Source organism: Felis catus, chromosome D4 (assembly GCF_018350175.1).
Source record: "Felis catus isolate Fca126 chromosome D4, F.catus_Fca126_mat1.0, whole genome shotgun sequence".
Lineage (NCBI taxonomy): Eukaryota > Metazoa > Chordata > Mammalia > Carnivora > Felidae > Felis > Felis catus.
The window spans coordinates 26,047,739-26,065,440 of record NC_058380.1 but is presented as its reverse complement, the minus strand read 5'-3'; the positions used below and the strand labels follow the sequence as shown (position 1 = coordinate 26,065,440).

The 17,702-nt window shown below is 46.2% G+C and overlaps 1 protein-coding gene across 2 annotated transcripts in view; it reads right to left on the bottom strand.

Moving 5' to 3' along the window:
- The window catches only part of NTRK2 (neurotrophic receptor tyrosine kinase 2), a 335,632-nt gene that overhangs the window by 60,385 nt on the left and 257,545 nt on the right, over window positions 1-17,702 (bottom strand). For both annotated transcript variants that reach the window (XM_023242219.2, XM_023242218.2), the window contains 2 exons: window positions 11,878-12,050; window positions 6,706-6,940 (listed from right to left, as the gene is read on the bottom strand). In XM_023242219.2, the coding sequence (XP_023097987.1) occupies window positions 6,706-6,940; window positions 11,878-12,050 (408 nt within the window). The remainder of the gene's footprint in view (window positions 1-6,705; window positions 6,941-11,877; window positions 12,051-17,702) is intronic.

The following is a 17,702-nucleotide window of genomic DNA, read 5'->3' as shown; positions in this document are numbered from 1 at the left end:
TAAGCCAATTTAGAATCTTGAGATAATTTATGCAAATCTAGTTTAATATAGAATTAGTCTGAACTCAATGTTCTGATTTCTCCCCGGCAGACAGGTTCCTCTGAACTGTGCTCTCTCTGAGTGTGGTGCAAAGCATAAATTGAAGATGATTTCATAAAATAAACAAGCTCTTAAGTTTCTGGGGCCACTTTAATCAAAAGACGTTAAATGGCAAGGTCTACAAGTGGTCCTGTGGAAGTTGAGTGATTGTGTATCATGTATAAGGGAGGAAATTAAGGAAATGATGTATGCAAAAAAGAGTTAATGACATTCCTCTATCGGGAAGGGACTGTGTTGCCTCTTAAAATGAACAATATGTGCCTGGTTTCAAACATTCTAGGAGGAGTATACCACAGGAGATTTTTCTTTTCTTTTCTTTTCTTTTCTTTTCTTTTCTTTTCTTTTCTTTTCTTTTTCTTTTCTTTTCTTTCTTTTCTTTTCCTTCTTCTTTTCTCTTTTCTTTCTTTCTTTCTTTCTTTCTTTCTTTCTTTCTTTCTTTCTTTCTTTCTTTCTTTCTTCCTTTCTTTCTTTCCTTCTTTCTTTTACTATAGTGTAAGAGCAAATAAGTTTTAGCTCTGGGATCTCTACTGAAAAGAAAATGGTCTGAGATAAGGGCATGCCTCTCTCCCTACTTTTACTTCCTGAAGCCAGGGCTCCCAGCCTCAGGGCCAGGCCCATCTGCAAATCTGAGTATCTTCTTTATTCTACAAGGCTAAAAAGTCACACTCATAAAGGCATTTCCTGATTCATGTCCTGTTCAACAATCATGCATTGGCCACCTAGTATGTGCCCTACCCAGTGGCGGTCTCTATGGTTACAAAGATGTGTAAGACTTGTCCTCTTCCTGCTCCCATGTTAGTGAGAAGACACATACATGCACAAATTTCCGTGATGCAATGTGCTTATGCTGTGATATTTATTTATATATTGGTGAGAATGCATTTATTAGTGAGATACATTTTTTAAAAACTTGAGTGTAGTTGACACATGTTTTGGGTGTATGTAGCATAATGTATAAACTTGTCACATCACTATGCTGTAATGCTTATTTATATGAAGTGTGGAGGTACTATGGGTTTGTGAGTGGTTATTCTGCTTGGAGGAGATCAGGGAGGAGGGGAAACAGGAATTGTGTCTTAAGAATTAGCAGGTGGGGGAGTGCCTGGGTAGCTCAGTCGGTTAAGCGTCTGACTTTGGCTCAGGTCATGAGCTCACGGTTGGTGAGTTCAAGCCCCGTGTTGGGCTCTGTGCTGACAGTTTGGAGCTTGGAGCCTGTTTCGGATTCTGCGTCTCCCTCTCTCTCCTTCTGCCACTCCCCAGCTTGCACTCTGTCTTTGTCTCTCTCAAAAATAAAAAATAAATAAATAAAAGAAAAGAAAAGAATTAGCAGATGGGGCGCCCAGGTGGCTCAGTTGATTAAGCGTCTGACTCTTGATTTCATCTCAGGTCATGATCTCATGGTTCCTAAGATCGAGCCTTGCATGGAGCTCTGCCCTGACAGCACCCACCCTGCTTGGAATTCTCTCTCTCCTCTCCTTTCTGCCCCTCCCCTGCTCACATGTTCTCTCTCTCTCTTAAAATAAATAAACATTAAAAAGATAAAAAGAATTAGCAGGCATTCACCAGGGAGATTCAGTGCTGTTCTCCATAAAGGGAACGATGTTGGTATTTTACACAATAAACCACTAAGTACATTTGTGGAATGAATCAAGATTGATCAATCAATCAATCAATCAATCTATCAATTGATCTTTCTAGAAACACTCATATTGCACAACAAAATTCCTTAAAAACTAAACACATTCTTCTCAATACCAAGATATGAAAGTTAACGCTTGATTATTTCTTATGTGTTTCTCTGGTTCTCAAGTTATGTAAACCTTCCCCTAGCCTCTGTGGTTCAGGACTTTATTTCCAGCTGGTACTGACGTGCAAATCAGTTCTTCTAGCTACCTGTTACATCTTCTGATTTTGGTACAATCCATCTTCTTTTCTTTCTGCAGTTAATAAATTGGTATTGAACACCTAAAGATGATTTCTTAGACGTGGTTGCTGGTATCACTTTAATACTTTAGGATTCTGACCATGGCCTTGCTTAGTCCGTATATACTCACTTGCCTTTTTAAACGTCCACCATAAATTAACTTGCCGATTCTGCTTCCTTCTTTTTTCTCCTTAAGTGGAAGGTGAATTAAAGGATGGTCTCTCTTACCACCTCAACATAAAACTAAACCCCAAAGGGGAACAGGATTTCAAGGTTAGGATTTCAGATCTTCAGGGCTCTCTCCTCACCAACAGATCACATTCATTTTAAGCATACATTGGACCCAAAGAGTGAAAATCACCAAGGTGCACTTCAGGAAAATTTCAGTGGATCCACTGTGGCTTAGCAATGACCAAGAAGAGTGAGCTCCTCGGTTTCCAAAAGGCAGAATGTGGCAGAAATCTGGTTCAGATGTTTCCTAAATGCTAGGTTTTGCCAGTGAAGGGAAGGAATAAAAACCAAATAAAAGACTGGTACTGCAGAGCTGCTAATGAAAACAATTCAGAGGACATAAATGCTAGAGTAATTTTGAACTCGCCATATCAGGCTGGTTTCAATGCAAATGTACTGTTCCGATTTCTCCCTTCCTCGGGAGGATATAATTAGCTCAGCTGAAACAGGGTGGAAGCCTTGAGGCAGCCGTTTCCTGGGGCAGCCAGCTCCCCCATGATGGAGGAACAGCTGCCACATGCCTCTCCTGCCACGGATTGCACGGAGCTGTGGCCACCCCACCAGGTTGCTCATAAGCCACCACGAGCAGAAGGCTCAGGTTGCTAGGGGGCTTGGCTCTTGCTTAAAGATAAGGGACACGTTGCTCCTCAACCTAGTTGACTCCAGGACTAATCACCATTCTTCCAGAGAAGGTAGCTGTGGCAGACACAAAAATCCTTCCCTGCTGTTGTGGCGGAAGAGATTCTTAACATTGGTGATGACGGCCCCCACCAGCTACGGCAGTTCCTCCCCTTGGGGTCTGATGCAGGCTCTTGGAGAGGATAGGAAGTAAATAATGAAGAGAAACACACTTCAAGTGCTGGCCCAGGAGAAACTCAAACTCTAAAGAAAGCACATTCCCCAGCTACAATGACAAGGAGGATGAAATCATACCATGTTGGGAAGGGGATAAATGCAGGGCTTAGAGATGATCCAACTGGTAGAAAGCAAGAGTGCTCTGGGAAACAGCCATTGCAAGATGGCACTGGAGTTCACCTGCAGAACCAGCAACAGCTTCTTCTTGTCCATTTGGCAGACTCAACAGAACGGAACCCACTGACTTGCTTTTGATATTTTAATAAGCAAAAACATTCTACAAATGAGTTCTAGGATGATAAATACTCTCATGGAACCAAAAGGTGAACAAGAATTTGTTTTCTTACTATCAAAATTGTCAGGTCTTACATCCATCATCCACTTTCTTACCCCCTTCTGCCCACCCCCACCTATAGCAAAGGCCAATGTAAGGCTGGTTCTTCTTCCTCATCTGAAGGATGAACAGGCAAATGGACATACAGATCCTGCAGCCACCACTGAGTACTGATCATGATGGGAAGGGGGTGGGGGGTGGGGTTAAAGAAATGTGACATCTGAAGCACATTTGCTAACGACTAGGTTAGTTCCAAGAACATTCAACAAATAACGAGACTGGGAATCGTAGTCTCCTCTAATGAATTCAGAAGAAAGTACTTCGGGAAAATGTCTCCTAAGCGGTGAATTTTCTTTTAAACAAATGTTGACAAAATAAGATAGATGACAAACAACAATACTTTTATAATGCGTACATAATCCAGACTAACTTCTTACGTTCATAATAATGGTCACTATTTTACTAGTATTTTCCTTTTCGGGTTATTTTTTTAAAGAGATGAGATATAATTTATGTACCATAATCTTTACCTTTCTAAAGTACACAATTCAGTATGTTTATAAATATACTAGATAACCACCACCACTATGCACTTCTAGAACATTTTCATCACTGCAAAAAGAAACTCCACATCCAGAAGAAGTCACTCCTCTATTCACTCCTCTATTCTCCCAGCTATTGGCAACCACTGATCTACTTTCTGTCTCTATGGATGGGCCTCTTTTGGACATTTCATATAATGGAGTCAAATATGTGACCTTTTGAGTCTGGCTTCCTAATTTACCATAAGGGTTGCATTAAGGTTCATCTGTGTTATAGCATGGATCAGTACTTCATTTCTTCTTCTTGGCCAATAATATCCCGTTGTATGGATCACCACATCTCGCTTAGCCATTTATCAGTTGATGGGCACTTCGGCTGTTCCCACTTTTTACCTATTATGGACAATGCTGTTATGAACATTTATGTACCCGTTTTTGTGTGAACGTATGATTTCAGCTCTCTTAGGGACATACCTGGGGTGGAATTGCTGAGTGACACCATGAGTCTGTGTCGAACATTTTGAGAAGCTGCCAAACCATTTGCCCAGGCAGCTGCACCACTTTGCATCCCTACCAGCAGTACGAGGGCTCTGATTTCTCCACATTCCTGTTAACACTTGTTATTGTCTGCCTTTATTACAGCCATCCTGGTGAGTGTGAAATGGTATCTCACTGGGGCTCTGATTTACATTTCCCCAATGACTAATGATGTTGAGCATCTTTTCATGTGCTTATCGGCCATTTGTGTATCTCCTTTGGAGATGCCTCTCTTAAAAAGTTTGCCAATTTTTTTAAATTGGGGGCTTTATATTCTTACTACTGAGCATTTCTATATTCTTCCTCTGATTTCTTTTTTCTAGAGGTTGTAGAAGGGGACAATGGACTCCCCCTGGCCCCGTCCTGGCTTTGGGAATGAAGCATGATTTTATCCATTTGGATCAGGATAAAGTTGAAAAACATTTATTGAGTACTTATTTTGTGCCAAGCATTCTAAGACCTTTATTGACTTACTGCTAAAGAGAAAGCTGTTGCTTGGGCCACATGCTTTTCCCTTCGATGCTCAATCAGATCATTAAAGCTTTTCTTTAGGGAAGCACTCATGTGGTTCTTCATCTCTTGAGACCAAGAGATGTCCCCTACCCCTCCTCTCACCAAAGGAGCAGAGCTAGCAGTGGAGATGCATCCATTGGCAGGTAATATCTCCTGCCAAAGTTTAGATATCTAGAACAGACTAGTCATCCCTAGACTCAGAACAGGTGCTTTGAAGCTCCATTTTAAACATCTGAAGTTAAAACCATGCTCACGTTTCCTACAAATACACCCAAGAGACTCCTTTTCAATTTGGTTCCCACTCTTCCTTTGCCCCACAGGCTGTGGGCAATGCTTCCCAAGGTGACCAAAGGAGGAAACCCCACAAAACAACCTACAGAGGAATATGCAGGAGAGCAATGGATTCATTTTCTTAGACTACTTTTAGTGATGTTGGCTTAGCTAAAATGCAGAGGCATGAGAAGTGAGTAAGGCTGTAGAGAGGGGCACAGGAAACAAACAGACAAGGCTCCTCAAAAGTAAACCACGAAGGGATGAACAAAGGCAAGGAGAGGCATTCTCTCTACCAGTCCTACCTTATCATGAAAGCTAGCTGAGTTCTGTGTTTTACCTTCTTAGGCTCTGTACACACACCACATTTATTCCTCTTCCTTCCTATTCTCTTTCTCTGACCTTGAAAATCAGGTAAAACCACAAGAGAAGCAAATTGAGGGTTTGACGTGGTAGAACACCACTTCAAACCTTCACTTTCATTATCATGACTTCAAGGTTTCCAGAAATGTCCTTTTCCTCTCCTACCAAGATCCAAATCCACCTTGCCAAGGGGACCAATTCCAGGTGATCAGGGGATTTGAGTTGTTGTCTATAACTCTAGCCCCCAGTGCTTCTAGTGCTGGAACCCCAGCCAGGGGTGGCACTATTCAGTAGGAGGCAGAATAGAACCTCTTCCATCTCACCGAGAAGGCCACCAGCTAACCCACTTTCCACCAAGATGGCTCTGGGTGGTAACTTCCAAGGTCTACCATGCTATTATTTATGTAAACTAGTTCATCTTCAGCCACACCTCAAACAGAGGCTCCAGGAGTAATTTCACGGAATCAAACCCAAACCTCAAAACCCTTTAACCTCATGCCAACCAGGAATTCTCCCAAGCCCTGGGGCTCCCCTGGAGGAACCATTCATGGTGAGGGCTTTTCTCTTGGAGATATCAAACACCACTCTGGAGAGCCACTGAAGCCACAGGATGGGTTTTATTGGCTGAGTTGTGTTCCCTCCAAATTTGAACCCCCAGTGCCTCAGCATATAGCTATATTTGAGACAGGGTCTTCGAAGAGGTGATTAAGTGAAAATGAGGCTGTGGGCGGGGCCTTCATCTAATCTGATGGTGTCCTTAGAAGATGAGGAACTTTAGACACAGAGAGAGACACCAGGGATGAGCACGCAGCAAAAAGACCATACGAGGACGCCGAGAAAGGCACTGTCTGTAAGCCAAGGGTCAAAGCCACCCTGTCTTCACCTTGATCTTGGACTTTTAGGCTTTAGAGAAAATAAACGTCTGTTGTTTAAGCACCTTGTCTCTGGCATTGTGTTACAGCAGCCCCAGCAAATGAATACAAGGGCCTCCCAGGGAAAGAGGGCCCTGGGGGCTCCCGGTGGGCACAGCCACTCACCCTGTAGTAGTCAGTGCTGTACACGTCCCGGGACATCCCGAAGTCCCCGATTTTCACCAGGAGGTTCTCACCGACCAGGCAGTTCCGGGTGGCCAGATCTCGGTGCACAAAGTGTTGGGACGCCAGGTAGACCATGCCCGCTGCTATCTGCTGGGCGATGTGCAGCATCTGGGACTGCGTCAGCTCTGTCGGTGGGTTGCCTTCGGCCATCAGCACAGCGTCAGGCCCGTGGGCCCTGTGGAGGAAATGGAAGGCGTTGCTGGAGCCCCAGCTTTTTCCTCCGGGGGCCCTTTGCTCCCATCAGCTGCTGGGGCTCAAGGGCTGCCTGACTTAGCTCCTTCCTGGCTCCAGCCCACAGTGATTCCCCTTTTCTGGATTTCCAGATCTCTTACTCTCGTATTCCCTTAGAACAAGCACTGGAGGGGCACCTGGGTGGCTCGGTCAGTTAAGCGTCCGACTTCGGCTCAGGTCACGATCTCACGGTTGGTGAGTTCGAGCCCTGCGTCGGGCCCTGTGCTGACAGCTCAGAGCCTGGAACTTGCTTCGGATTCTGTGTCTCCCTGTCTCTCTGCTCCTCCCCTGCTCACTCTCTGTCTCTGTCTGTGTCTCTCTCTCTCTGCCTCTCAAAAATAAACATTAAAAAAAAAAAAAAAAAAAAAAAAGAACAAGCACTGGACAAGGAGGAGGGGAGTTTTCCAGCACCAGGATCTAGGGAAGCTTTGAACTTGTCCAGTCTGTAATTTCCATCAGTCAAACATACAGATATTAGGCTGGGTGATCCTGTAGGTCCCTTGTGTCTCTAAATATCTGCGTTGAACCATTCCCAGGGAGGGGCTTCCTGTTTTTGTGCAAGGAGGTTCTGGTGCCTGTCACCTCCACTCAGACCCAGCCCCTAGTGCCTCCCTGTTGTAGCACTGAGGAGCAGTGTGGGGAAATGCCCTGGGGCTCTGTTCAGCTCAAAACCTCTGGGCAAGGCTCAGGGTACGGAATTTGAATCCCATCCTAGCACACTAGCTGTGACCTCAGGTGACCTGCAGAACCGCTCTGGACCGTCTTCTCATTCTGTAAAGAGGGGGTACCCACTGCACCCTCCTGAGCTCACTAATACGAGCAATAACTGAGAGCTTGCTTGGGCTTTCGTGCAAAGCCAGCACTAAAGATCGCTCCAGTGTTGTTCTTCCCAGCACCCAAGGGGGCCGGGGAAAGAGGGGAAAGTGGGAATGTTGTCTCTTATTACAGGAGACAAAGCCCTGATTGTGACTTCAATACCAGCAGAGAGACCTAGAAGAACACACAAACTATGAGAAATCCTGAAATATCCCGAGAATCTAGGCCAGGATGGAATCTCCTCCATGGATCTAAATCAAAGAGTGAAATAACGTTGCCGATTTGCCAGGAATCTAGACCTTCTAAGAATCTATCAGTTGCAAAGTCTCCAGAGAAGACAGAGGCCAGTGCCATAGGCCACCTGTGCACAAAGCCCCATGCTCCAGCCTTACCCTCCGAAGGCCCCAGAAAGCTGTGACTCCCCAGTGCCTTCTGCACTCTCTGATACCACGTGCAGGTTGGGGCAGGCTCCGGCACGCTAAACCAATGGTTTCCCTGCTTGCTTGTGAGTACTTAACAGGACTCCTTGTAATGGGAGACACCTCTGCATGCTTTCTTGGAGCAGAAAGTCCTGCTGTAAGAGGGCAGGTGAGTCTTCTAACCAAGTTCTCAAGAGGAGTATAAATGAACTTAACACAGCAGCTCTCTGCTTCACTCCTCAGGTGACCCTGCAGCTCTTAGAAATCAAACCATGTTTACCTCTTCCAGGAGAACATGCCTTAAGAGGGGAAAAGCACCATTAGCACCCCGCTTGAGGAGCGGGAAGGCTCAGTGGGCTTCTAACGGGGGAAGCTGTTCACCGTTCCTCTGGTTATTCTCTCCAAGTGTGGGTTACAGCGGGCACTTAGCCACACTGTCTGGCTCCAGAATGCCAAGGCACACTACCTTCCTTCTGAGTTTTATCAACAGCTACCCCAAGAGGAAGTATTGCAGTGCTCTATGGGTTTTGCAGCCAGGGTCTGTGGGTTTGAATCTCAGCTGTGTCACTCACCAGCATCGTGACCCAGTTTTTTGGACCATAAAATGGGAATAATGGTAATCATAGTTTATTAAGTTTATACAAGTTAAACCACTTAAATTGCTTAGAAGTCTCAATAATATTAGCTGTTATTGCTTGGAAAAGCCTTATCTCTCTTCCTCTTGTTGGAAAGGAATTCTGGAGAGATTCCAATAGGCAAAACTGTCATCTCCTTGCCAGCAAGAACTACGTTTTACTCCTCATTTCCTGGCCAACCTAGCAGAGGACTTGGCCATGTTGGTACTCAATGTATGGCTTCGGGGTGAATAAAAAGAGTGAGAGGAAATTGTAGACATCTGTCTTTATAGGCCAGTGCCAATGATGCTTGGGGACATGTTCATGGTGGTTTAGGGGCTAGACTCCCTTCCAGAAAGGGAGGACAGACTATAGTTCAGAGCACATTATTGTGCCTAAGAACCTGATTCTTGGCATTGAATACCTCTTGAAACCAGAGTTCATCAGATTCTGAGATCAAGCAGAAGAGATTCCTAAAAATCAGGTGCCTGCTTCTTCCGGAAACAGGAAGGAGAGCTAAGGAGAGGTTGGTTGAGCCAAAAGCGAAAGGATCAACACATGCGTGTGCGCACACACACACACACACACACACACACACACACACTTGGTTACATACGCATGCATACACGTATGTGCACACGCAGTGTGAGCTCACAGAAGCATTTCACTGCATATGGGTGAATACGTTTGGTTGTATTATGCTACAGTTTTTGGAAAGCACCATCTTTAAATAGACAAGTAGCTGAGATCATGGGAACAAGGGAAAAATACTTCTAGGAGCAGCTAATTTTCCTCCTTTCACATCAGAGCTGAAAGACAAAAGCTACCATCATCATCTCTTATCACCTACAAGAAAAACCTTGCAGGCACAGAGTAGTGCATCAGGATGATGGTCTCTGAACACCAAGTGTCGGCTACACATCCCTAATTTCACTGGCTTTCCTTCCCCCCCCCCCCCACAATTGTAAGCAAGGCAGAGCACGGGGACCCATCCCAGCAAGAGGACTAAATTGCACATGTATTCATGAGGCTAGAGACGGCAAAAGTGATCCAGAAGGTGCAAACCACATCATGGCATTTTCCAAGCACAGAGGTACACTGCCCCCTCCACTGTTCTCACCGTGGTGGACTTATTATGTAAACAGCACAGTTCCTGAATCTTCCAGGGGCTGCACGAAGTGACTGCCTGGTGCCCTTTTCTGGGGAAAGCCCCTTCCAGCGCCCCCAGAAACTGGAGAAGGATAGAGAGGTCACCGTAACACAAGAGGTATAATATCCCCAGCATTGTGGATCCCTCAGCGTGGCAGAGAGGGAGGACAGCGGGGACAGCATCTACCGATTATCTGCCACCACAATAGTCTTGACACTAGTCCTCTATGTGGGCATTATTATACTCCTTTTACTGGGGCCGACATCTTTCTCATTTGTCCTAAATTCTACTACCTACTGAGATATCACAGGCAGCACACTTGCTAATCTTTCAAAGTTGAGGGGCAGCTACATTGGAAAGACAACTGCATGTTAGACCCAGAGGTGACACAGAGAGAATCTAACTCAGGTCCACGTGGGCTGAGGATCCATCCAAGCGACACAGCTGCTGATGCAGACTGGGAAGGAGAATCCAGTCTCCCCAGCCCATGCTACTGGGAATCTCACTCTTTCCACTCATGATCTTAAACGGGTGGGCTCCATTCGCTCCCCTGCTCAATGCAAATAAAAGCATTCCTTGGTTTCCTTCAGCAAGGAGTGTGTGGATCAGCTCATTTCTTCTGTCCCTTGGGAGGTGCAGGAGGAGAACACTGACCGGGAACCCTAGCTGGGTGACCACGGACTTCTCTGTCTTACCCAGTGTAGCTCTCCCAGTGATCCCCTTCGCGGAGGCAGTTGGTTTACCAGTAGATATCATCACCAGTGGAATTCAAGCTTCTGCTTGTTGAAAACTTCCTATTTGCTTCTATGCTAAGAGCTTTCTGTACTTATCCCAACTTAGTCCTCATATCTGCCCTGCTAGCTCCGTATCACTACCTGAACAGCTGAGACACTTGCCCAAGGTCCCTTGACTAATAAACGCCAGAGCTGAGATTCAACTCCTCACTATTTCAGAGTATCTTCACCTTGACCCCTGGATTATGGGCACTCAGCATCGTCTCTCACTTATTCTGTCTTGAGACCCCTCCCTGTCATAAGGTGGGGGACTTTCTAGGAAGCCACTGGTAAACTAAAATCTAATTAGGTTAATGCTAGAAATCCAAGTGACACGGACCCTATTTTATAACCCAGTGGCTCCCTTATATAATCAACATTTCCCCCTTCCTTGCCTTGCCTTCTTCTAATGACCCGGTTTGCCACAAAACACCTCAAGTGAAGGCTGTCCATCTTTGCAGGGCTTCAGGGGCTCAGCAAGAACTATAGCCTGTGTTTCCAATGGCCCCGTCCAATGTTTTTTGACCTCCTTCCTTCCAGAGCTTTTGCTCTATGGATTCTGTTCTTTTCACCACATCCCTGACCTCCTGACCTCCTGGGTCTCCATTTTGTTGTCAGGTTAAAATCCACCCTTCACTCCTCCTCACTCCTTTTACACATCCTGTGCCTACTCTGGGCTCTCCACTCCTGGATGACCAAACCTCTCACCGTGACACCTTAGTCCCTTAACTCACTGATTCCTTAGCCCTGAGGGACACTCCTCTCTAATCCACCTGGCAAACTCCTACAGATACTCTAGGGTCCACTTCAAATGCCATGTCACATGCCACTTCATTAACAAATGCTCAATGAACACAGGTGCAACTGAGTGGAATCGCTCACGTCGCATGCTGTAGAGTGAGTTCCTTAAGACAAGAACATTGCCGTGGCCTCAGTTTCTTTCTCTGTGGTACATGGTGGTGGTGTCACCAGGAGAGGCCATTCTAGAGAAAGTTCCAAGTGACCCTGGGACCTTCCCAGCAACTGCTGGTCCTCACCCTCCATCTGTCTTAATCATGAAGGCCTGCACCGTCCTCAAGCCCCCTCCCATCCCATCCCCCGCACCGCACCTGAGGAACTTGTTGAGATCCCCGTGCTTCATGTACTCAAAGACCATGATGAGCGGGTCGCCCTCCACACAGACACCGTAGAACTTGACAATGTGCTCGTGCTGGAGGTTGGTCAGCAGCTCTGCCTCACGGTGGAAGTCCTTGCGGGCGTTGTCACTGGCGTCCTTCAGCGTCTGAGGATGAGGGGCAGACAGAGGAAAAAAATCAACACACCTTAAACTGACATCAAAGGGAAAGGTTGTGTTGAGAAGGAATTACTTCAGTGAGCCCCGAGGTTTGTAGATGGGAAGGAAATCCATCTCATTTACTATACAAAAGATTGGAAAATTGCCTAATTCCTGAAGAAATACCGTTTGTATTAATAACTGAGGAAAAGTCCCTTATGGGTATGGAACGTTTTACGGTTTACGAAGCGCTCGTACAGATGTTTTCTCATTAAGTAACAGACATGAGCTTTTTATAGTCTTAACCCATTTTTTTTCCCTATCATTACCCAGTTATCACCACAGACTTCTCTTGCCTTTTGGTACCTGTTACGTTTTCAAGGATGCTATGTGCCGCTCACATAACTTTAAGAAAAACTTGATATTATGGAAATATCCAGTAGATAGGAGAGCATACTGAACCCTCGTGCACCCATCTTCCAGCCTTGACTGTGATCACTGGGCCAGCATTATTATGTATCCCTTCAGAAAGTCTTCACTCGTGCTCACCCACGCTGCCGGCCCAGGAAAAGCCTCGATCTGGGGAGGTCCAAGCAGGCCGGTCACGTGGCCAAGATGAAGGTGCCCAGGACAGTCCTCTTTTCAGACCACTCTGCCCCCACGGTGTCATAGCAGGGCAAAGCTGCCATGGGCTGATGACACACACCTGCACCGAACTCCTGTCCTGTGCCGGTCTCTGAGCCAGAGCTGTGGTGACATTGGGAAGACACTGACCCATGTCCTGGCCTCAGGTGCTTATGGGCAAACAGGGAGATGAGCCACATTTATGATTAACTATAACTCAAGTTTAAGACGTGTATCCAATGTGAGCTCCCCTGCATCTCTGTCCAGTTTGATCACTTGACATGCTTCTCTTGAAACCTATGCTCCCCCTTAAGAAAGATCCACAGCTGCCCAAATGACATCAGGCCGTGCCTTCCTGTCTCTGCGTGTGTTCATTCCTCTGCCTGGAGTCCTGACTCGGGCATGGGCACTGGTGTCCGAGGTTGAATGATACCCATACAAAGGCGTCCATGTCCCAACCCCCAGAATCTACGAATATGTTTCTTTACATGGCAAAAGAGACTTTGTAAATGCGATTACATCAGGATCTTTTTTTTCCTCCATGTTTATTTATTTATTGTGAGAATGGAAGAGGTGCAGAGAGAGGAGCAGAGAGAGTAGAATCACAAGCAGGCTCCGTGCTGCCAATGCAGAGCCCGACCTGGGGCTCAATCTCATGACCGCGAGGTCACACATGGTGGAAACGCTTAACCGACTGAGCCACACAGGGGCCTCTAAGTGAAGGATCTTGATGTGGAGGGATTATCCAAGTAGGCTCAATGTCATTCCAAACAAGGGTTCCTGGGTGAGAAGGGTGGGAGGGTCAGGAGAGAGAAGGTGTAAGGTAGGAGCAGAGGTCAGGCAGTACAGAAGGTGCTACACTGTTGGCTTTGAGGGTAGAAGAAGGGGCCACGAGCGAAGGAATGAAGGTGGCCTCTAAAGCCTGGAAAAAGCCAGGAAACGTCTTCTATCCTGGAGCCTCCAGAAGAAGCCAGCGCTGCCGACATCTTCCCTTTAGCTTTAACAAAACTGATTTTGGATGTCTGACCATCTAAACAACGAGAGAAATTATTTGGGTTGCTTTAGCCACTCCGTTTGTAGTAATTTGTGACAGCAGCCACAGGTAAGGGACAGGGAGAAGGGACGGCCAGAGGACTCCTCCTGGTAGAGGTGGCATGTGGGTATGTGAATCCTTTTTCCAGAGACTTCCATCTGTCTTTATTGGTGTTAAAGGGCAAATGTGAACATCCATAGTCACTCGGGAACAGAATGTGAAAGCATGTCGCCTGCCAGATGTGTACCTGCCAGATGTGTACCGAACAGAATGAAAGCATGTCACCTGCCAGATGTGTACCACACACTGCGTCAGGGTCAACGAGCACTGCCAGGCTTCTGGTGGTCATGTCGCGTGTTACAGCTCATTGCTGCCTTGACTCTGCTCTCCTGGGTGGGAGATACTCCTGACCTGGGCAACTTCTAGACCTTGGAATGTGCCACAAGTCAAGTTCCTGAGGGAAAGACTCTGGGATAGAAGTTAGCAGCCAAGACATTCATTGGGGCATGCTCTTGGGGTTAGCACCTGCTGGGAGGGATTGGGCACCGGGGGAGTGGAGCTGTGTCTCAACACTCCCCCACAAGGCCTATGGGATGACCCTTCAGAGCTGTCCTGAGTTTCAGCCAAAGGGGCTGGGCCTTTGTAGCTTTGTATCAGTCAGCCATCAGACGGAGGCCACTGGGAAGGGAGTGTGATCTTGAGTGGCCTTTCTGAGCCCCCACAGGCTGCTGGTAGCTGAGGACTGACTGAGGCTTCCTAGCAAGTGAGGGAGCAAATCCTTCATTCCCAAAGGGGGTCAGGAGGCTCGTCATCGAGTCTGCCACACGATGACTTTGTAATATGTAATTTACCATGCCCAGGGCTGCTCTCCCAAGCAGGGAAAGCACAGGAGGGCACCGATGAATATGCAGGGTCTGCTTCATATCAGCGACAAGAGAACATTAAGATGACAGAGGCAACAGCAAGATCACAAAGTCTTTTCTGCTACAATCCGTATAGAATCTAGTGTTTTCACGAACTGCCTTTAGCAGGATTTGAAGCTTTCTTCCCATTGCTGACCTGACCCAAGGAGACAGAAATTATACCTACAGTTTTCATTAGGCTACAGGCAATTACCTCTTACGCCAAAGCCTGGAGGTACCGACTGAAAAAAGGGTCTGGTGGTGGGGTTCCCCCATTCTCACATTAGAATGTGGTTTTCCAAAAAGCATCCCTTAAGAGCACCTGCTTTGAAAAGTGAGCTGATTTGGGCCAGCAAGTAGTCAGAGAAGCCATAAAATTTTGGTAGGGCTGTTGCCATGGTAACCGCACATTTCTTCATTTAATAACAAAATGAACAGAGGCTGAAAGCCTGCGTTTTGGGGCTCTGCTTCCTCGAAGCTCCAGAAACTGGGCTTGTCCCCATCCAAACTAAGCTCCTCTTGCTTGTCCCCATCCAAACTAAGCCTCCTCATGGGAGGCATGAAGTGCTTATCTTCACGACCTGTTTAGGTTCGTTTTATCTGTGGGCCTGCTTTTTAGGTGTTTTTTAATCCAACCAGTGTTTGGTCTGCTGAACTTCTAGGTAGAAAAATAAATCACAGTTAGAGCAAGATGGACACAGAGGACGTGGACGTTGCCATTGCCTGGGAGCAAAATATACACATCGGAACATCTCCTGCACTTGGACTTGCATTATGGTTTTGGGTACGTGTCTGTCTCCACTACTTCCGCTGACAACAGAATCCAACGTTGGGCAAATAAAAGAACCCTGGACCCACGATATCTGTGCAAGCTAGAGATGAAAGCACTGGAAAGGGCTGAAAAGTGGACGTTCATGTGGAAAGGTAGCGAGTGGGCCCGAGTACATGTAGAGAAAGCAGGGACGAGAATGTAAGGATGAGGAGGAGACTTCCCAATGCCTTCTCTCCTGGAGGGCTGGCCCCAAGTGGTTGTGTTCTCCTTCTGATCGAAAGACAGATCCTCACAGGGCACCTGGGTGGTTCAGCCCGTTGGGCGTCCAACTCTTGATTTTGGCTCAGGTCATGATCTCATGGTTTGTGGGGTCAGGCATCACGTCTGGCTCTGCACTGGCAGTGCAGAGCTTGCTTGAGATTCTCTCTATCGCTCTCTGCCCCTCCCCTGCTTGCTCCCACTCACTCTCGCTCTCTCTCAAAATAAAGAAACAACAACAACAGAAAACCCCCACAAATGGCAGATCCTCACAATAGTGGCACTCAAACAGAAGGCATTCTAGCTTAGAATTAAAAAAAATCTGGGTTCAAATTCTGACTGCTCTGGATCTCTCTGAGCTCTGGTTTTATCCTTTGTGGAGTGAGGGGAACAATGTCATCTATTTCTCAGGGTCACTGGGAGGACGGAGTGAGGTAGTGTAAGCTAAGAGGCCTCCGAGGGTCCCCGGTAGACAGTGATATTTGAAATCAAAACCACAACTAGGCCTGCATCTGATTTGTTCACATGAGGATGCAGGGAGGCCCAAAGATGCATGGATAAGGTACAGAGATGGCTCAATATGAGAACAGCCATACCCCGGGCTGCCACCATTTCCCTCCAAAAGCCCTTTGAAGCCTGTGATGTCTTCTCAGAGATAAAGTCTCCTTACTCAGAGGCTGCCCTGTGTCACTGAGATTATTTCTAGGGCCTCAACCTATCATTAACATTGAACTAGAGAAGACTACTGACCCCTTTAGGGCATTATCACAAGGCATGAAAAGATTCTTCATGTAATCTCTCTTCATAAGTTTTAGCTATGTACTGTTGATTCCAGAATGCTAGATTGTGTGTATATGTGTGTGTGTGTGTGTGTGTGTGTGTGTGTGTGTGTGTGTGTTTAAGAGAGAGAGAGAGAGAGAGAGAGACAGGGAGGGAGATACAGGGAGAGAGTTAGGCAGTGGGGTAGAGGGTGGGATGGAAGAGAAGACAGAATTTTTGTTGGGGGGGGGCACCAGACTAAAAGAGCTAATAAGCATCTCACATCTCCATTTCCCCAAGGCAATACACTATGGGAAGAGACTGTGCTCTTAGTGTAATGTCAGAAGCTGTGCTTCAGTAAAATTTTTGGATTTGAGAAAGATTTCACTATTCATGGGGTGAGTGCATCCTACAAACCTAGCTGCATCCTATGTGCCCATCCATTTTTGCATGTTGGGTCCCTTTTCTAAATTATGATTCAATCCTATTTTAAGAGATTCAGAAAATATGGCAGTAACAAGTTGGGTAAAATCATCTTCTGAATTTGGCACTCAGAGGGCAGAATTTTTCTCAGGGTGGAACCATAGCCAGACAGCAATCAGAAGCTGGAAAAATCCTGCTATCAACCCTATTTATAAAAATCATCTCTGTTTTAGTACCACGGCTGATTGTCATTTTACTCAATTAAAGGAGGCTTGGCTGGTTCCCCGAGTCCTTGGCAATGGACATGAGGTGGCAGCTTCCCTCACTGACAATTCCCTCCACTTAAGTTTCATTTTGACAGGCATATTTGCCCCATCAGTAAGCATTGCTATTTTCTTACTCCTGGTGTCTGCTTTGTAGCTTCATTCCTTCTTATTCCTGGTGAATTTCCTGACACTTCAAAAGCTACCATCCTTTCTGAAGACATTCTCAAGGGAGAGGTCTCATCCAGAGCTACAGAGAGTTACTGCCTTGAGCACACACTGATTCAGAGTTGGAAGAACTGAGCAGCATGCAATAAACTTCAGCACAGAACTGAGAAACTAGCGAAGGCAAAATGGAGGCAAGGGGAAAAAAAAAAACAAAAGGAAAATTAGCATTCATCGCAAATGCTTCCACAAAATATTAAGGCTAACTAACTGGAAGCTCGGAGGAGAGGCGAGAAAGCTTATTTGAAATCATTGGTGTGATTGGATGTGGTAGGATGTGACAAATGATCATTGCATTTCAAAGTACAGGTGGCTTAGGAAACCTAAGCTTGTGTCCTTGTTTTAAACACTAATCTCATATTCTTCTCCTATAATATTTAACATCACAGAAACAAAGTTAAG